Here is a 2354-nt window from a genome sequence, read left to right as displayed (position 1 = left end):
CCTGAACAGAAGAATGACTGCTTTACACTAGTTTGCTGTGTCACATAAGTTACCATTAGTCACATAAGTTACCTCTAAGGCTGGGCGCAAAATGAGACACAGCTTGGTGAGGTGAGGTAGCGTGAGTTGCGGTGGGATTTTATGAACCTAAAAAAGGATAGTAGGTGCGCAGTTTGATTCGCAGCGTGACGCGACGCAGTACTAACCTAACGTGATTCTGCGAGACGCAGTGTCATTGCCGCAGTTTCGTTCCAAATTGACGTTACCACGGGCTGAGCCCGACTTAAAAAAATGGAAGAAAAATTAATAGAAGCCGTTAGACTTCGTGAACTTTTATATGATACTAGTCATGAGGACTATATGAGGACCAAATTAAAGACTGAAAAGTGGAGTGAAATCGCTAATGAAGTCGGTATGAAAACTGGTAAGTTTATTTATTCATATTACATATTTTATATTTCAATATTTCCCTGTAGCAACACTTTCTTTCTGCCAAGGTACCGCTCCGGGAGAGTTAAAATAATTTGTAAAATTCTGTCGAATCGTAAAAGCTTTCTGTGCACTTCGAACATTAGTTGGTTGTTATGGGTGCAGCTGATCTTGCGGCATATCTTATTTTTCATCATTTGCATTTTGAGGTACTCAATAAATCCTTAAATAATTGTGTAATACACAAGCTGCTTTAACAACAGTATTGACACTTTCTACTTTAATATCAAAAGGTGTTCGAAAAATTCGAAAATGCGAGGCCAATATGCCGAAAGCGCATTCAACAGTTTGACGCGCTCGCGATAATCTGTAATTAAACACTTTGTTTTCATAATTATCAGTAACGCTGCGTTTAGGATAAGGTCGCATTAAGTTCTCAGATAATGGGAAAGCTTCATCTCCTACAAACACATACGGCATTGGGCCAACAAGTGGGGGTGTAAGGTATGTTTCAGCATTTTCTTTGCCAAAACGCTTGTACTGAAAACGTTTCCATCACTAAATCTTCCTTGTGACTCTACATCAATAGTGATGAATTTATAATTTGAGTCGACGATAGCCATCAGCACAATGGAGAAAGTACGTTTGTAGTTGATATAAGACGATCCACTTTTTCCAGGTTTTTTAATTACAACGTGCTCCCCGTCAATCGCTCCAATGTAATGCGGGAATTGCCATTTTCTTTCAAAATCAAGAGCAACGGATTTCCAGTCTTCTTCTGAAGATTCTGGCAAATATGTCGGTTGCATCAGTTTCCAAATTGCTTACGATACTTCGCGCACAACATTAGAGACCGTTCGATAATCCATTCTGTAGCTGTATGCAATACTTTTGTAGCTGTTTCCTGTGGCTAAGTACCTGCAACAAAAAATGATTAAGGCTTTGTTTTTGGAAAGTCACATTTGTTTTGGAAGTCTTACAAAGGGATATGATAGAATGATTAATAAAATGTTTAACGTTATATTAATATTACTCTAAAACTAATGTAGGAACCGAAGCAAAGGCGTTATGGGAGAAATTAAGGCAATCCTTAAGAGACGCGATTAGGCGCCAACAAAAGAGTTACAAAAGTGGGGCACCAGCAAAATCCATCAAGGAATGGAGGTTCCACAAGCAGATGGGGTTCCTGCAGCCCTACATGGCTAACAAATCGAGGGAAGGAAACCTCCCTGAAGAAGATGATGTAATCATGACCCAAGATTCCACAGAGGTGGACAATGAAACTGTGAACATACAAGACGAAAGAGTAGGAGATGATGAAATACAAATTCTTCCAGATAACTCAGTTTCAGTGCCACCTTCATCAACCTCGACATTAAAGACGACTCCAAGATCAACTAAAAAAAAATAAAAAAGATGTCACTGCCTTATTTAGGCAAAGCATAGAAAAACGCGAAGAGAGGGCTAAGGCAAGGGCGAAAGAGAGAAAAACTATTAAAAGAATTACAACCCACACAAAACGATCCTCTATTTCACTTTTTTTATCTATGTATCACAACTAAAAAAATGCCCCCCTTGAATCAACATATGGTTAGAAATCGCGTATTCAACGCGGTTTCAGATGTAGAAGCCAGGATACTAAACATTCATCCTATGTATGATGTTCCTCAACAATCTACCCAGCAGCAACCCAGTCCTGCCCAACAGCAGCCGAGCTCTGTCCAGCAACAGCCCTACTACCATACGCTACAACCTGGTCCTTCAACCTCTCTGTCTTGTAGCAGCAGTTTAACCCGAGGTTCATCAACCCCAGCTTATGTATATTCAGAGAAATCGCTTTTAAGCCCCACTGATAATAACCTCGAAGAACAAGACAATTACTCTATGGCTTCAGTTACTCTTCAAAACATGTTAATACCTTCCAA

At 39.7% G+C, this 2354-nt stretch overlaps 1 protein-coding gene across 1 annotated transcript; it reads left to right on the top strand.

Moving 5' to 3' along the window:
* The first annotated feature begins 291 nt into the window (after nt 1-291).
* On the top strand, nt 292-1840 carry LOC108912337. Its single transcript, XM_018717546.1, has 2 exons — nt 292-424; nt 1479-1840. The coding sequence occupies exons 1-2, from the start codon at nt 292-294 to the stop codon at nt 1838-1840; spliced, it is 495 nt and encodes a 164-aa protein (XP_018573062.1).
* Nucleotides 1841-2354: the final 514 nt, after the last annotated feature.

This window comes from Anoplophora glabripennis, unplaced genomic scaffold (assembly GCF_000390285.2).
Source record: "Anoplophora glabripennis isolate ALB-LARVAE unplaced genomic scaffold, Agla_2.0 scaffold593, whole genome shotgun sequence".
Lineage (NCBI taxonomy): Eukaryota > Metazoa > Arthropoda > Insecta > Coleoptera > Cerambycidae > Anoplophora > Anoplophora glabripennis.
The sequence above is the reverse complement of the archived record's forward strand: the minus strand, read 5'-3'. Positions and strand labels throughout refer to the sequence as shown.

Excerpts from the sequence above, each read along its gene's own strand:
- LOC108912337 (XM_018717546.1), top strand. The coding sequence starts at position 292 with ATGGAAGAAAAATTAATAGAAGCCGTTAGACTTCGTGAACTTTTATAT. Across the intron at positions 425-1,478 it reads TGAAGTCGGTATGAAAACTG|GAACCGAAGCAAAGGCGTTA; the intron begins GTAAGTTTATTT and ends AAACTAATGTAG.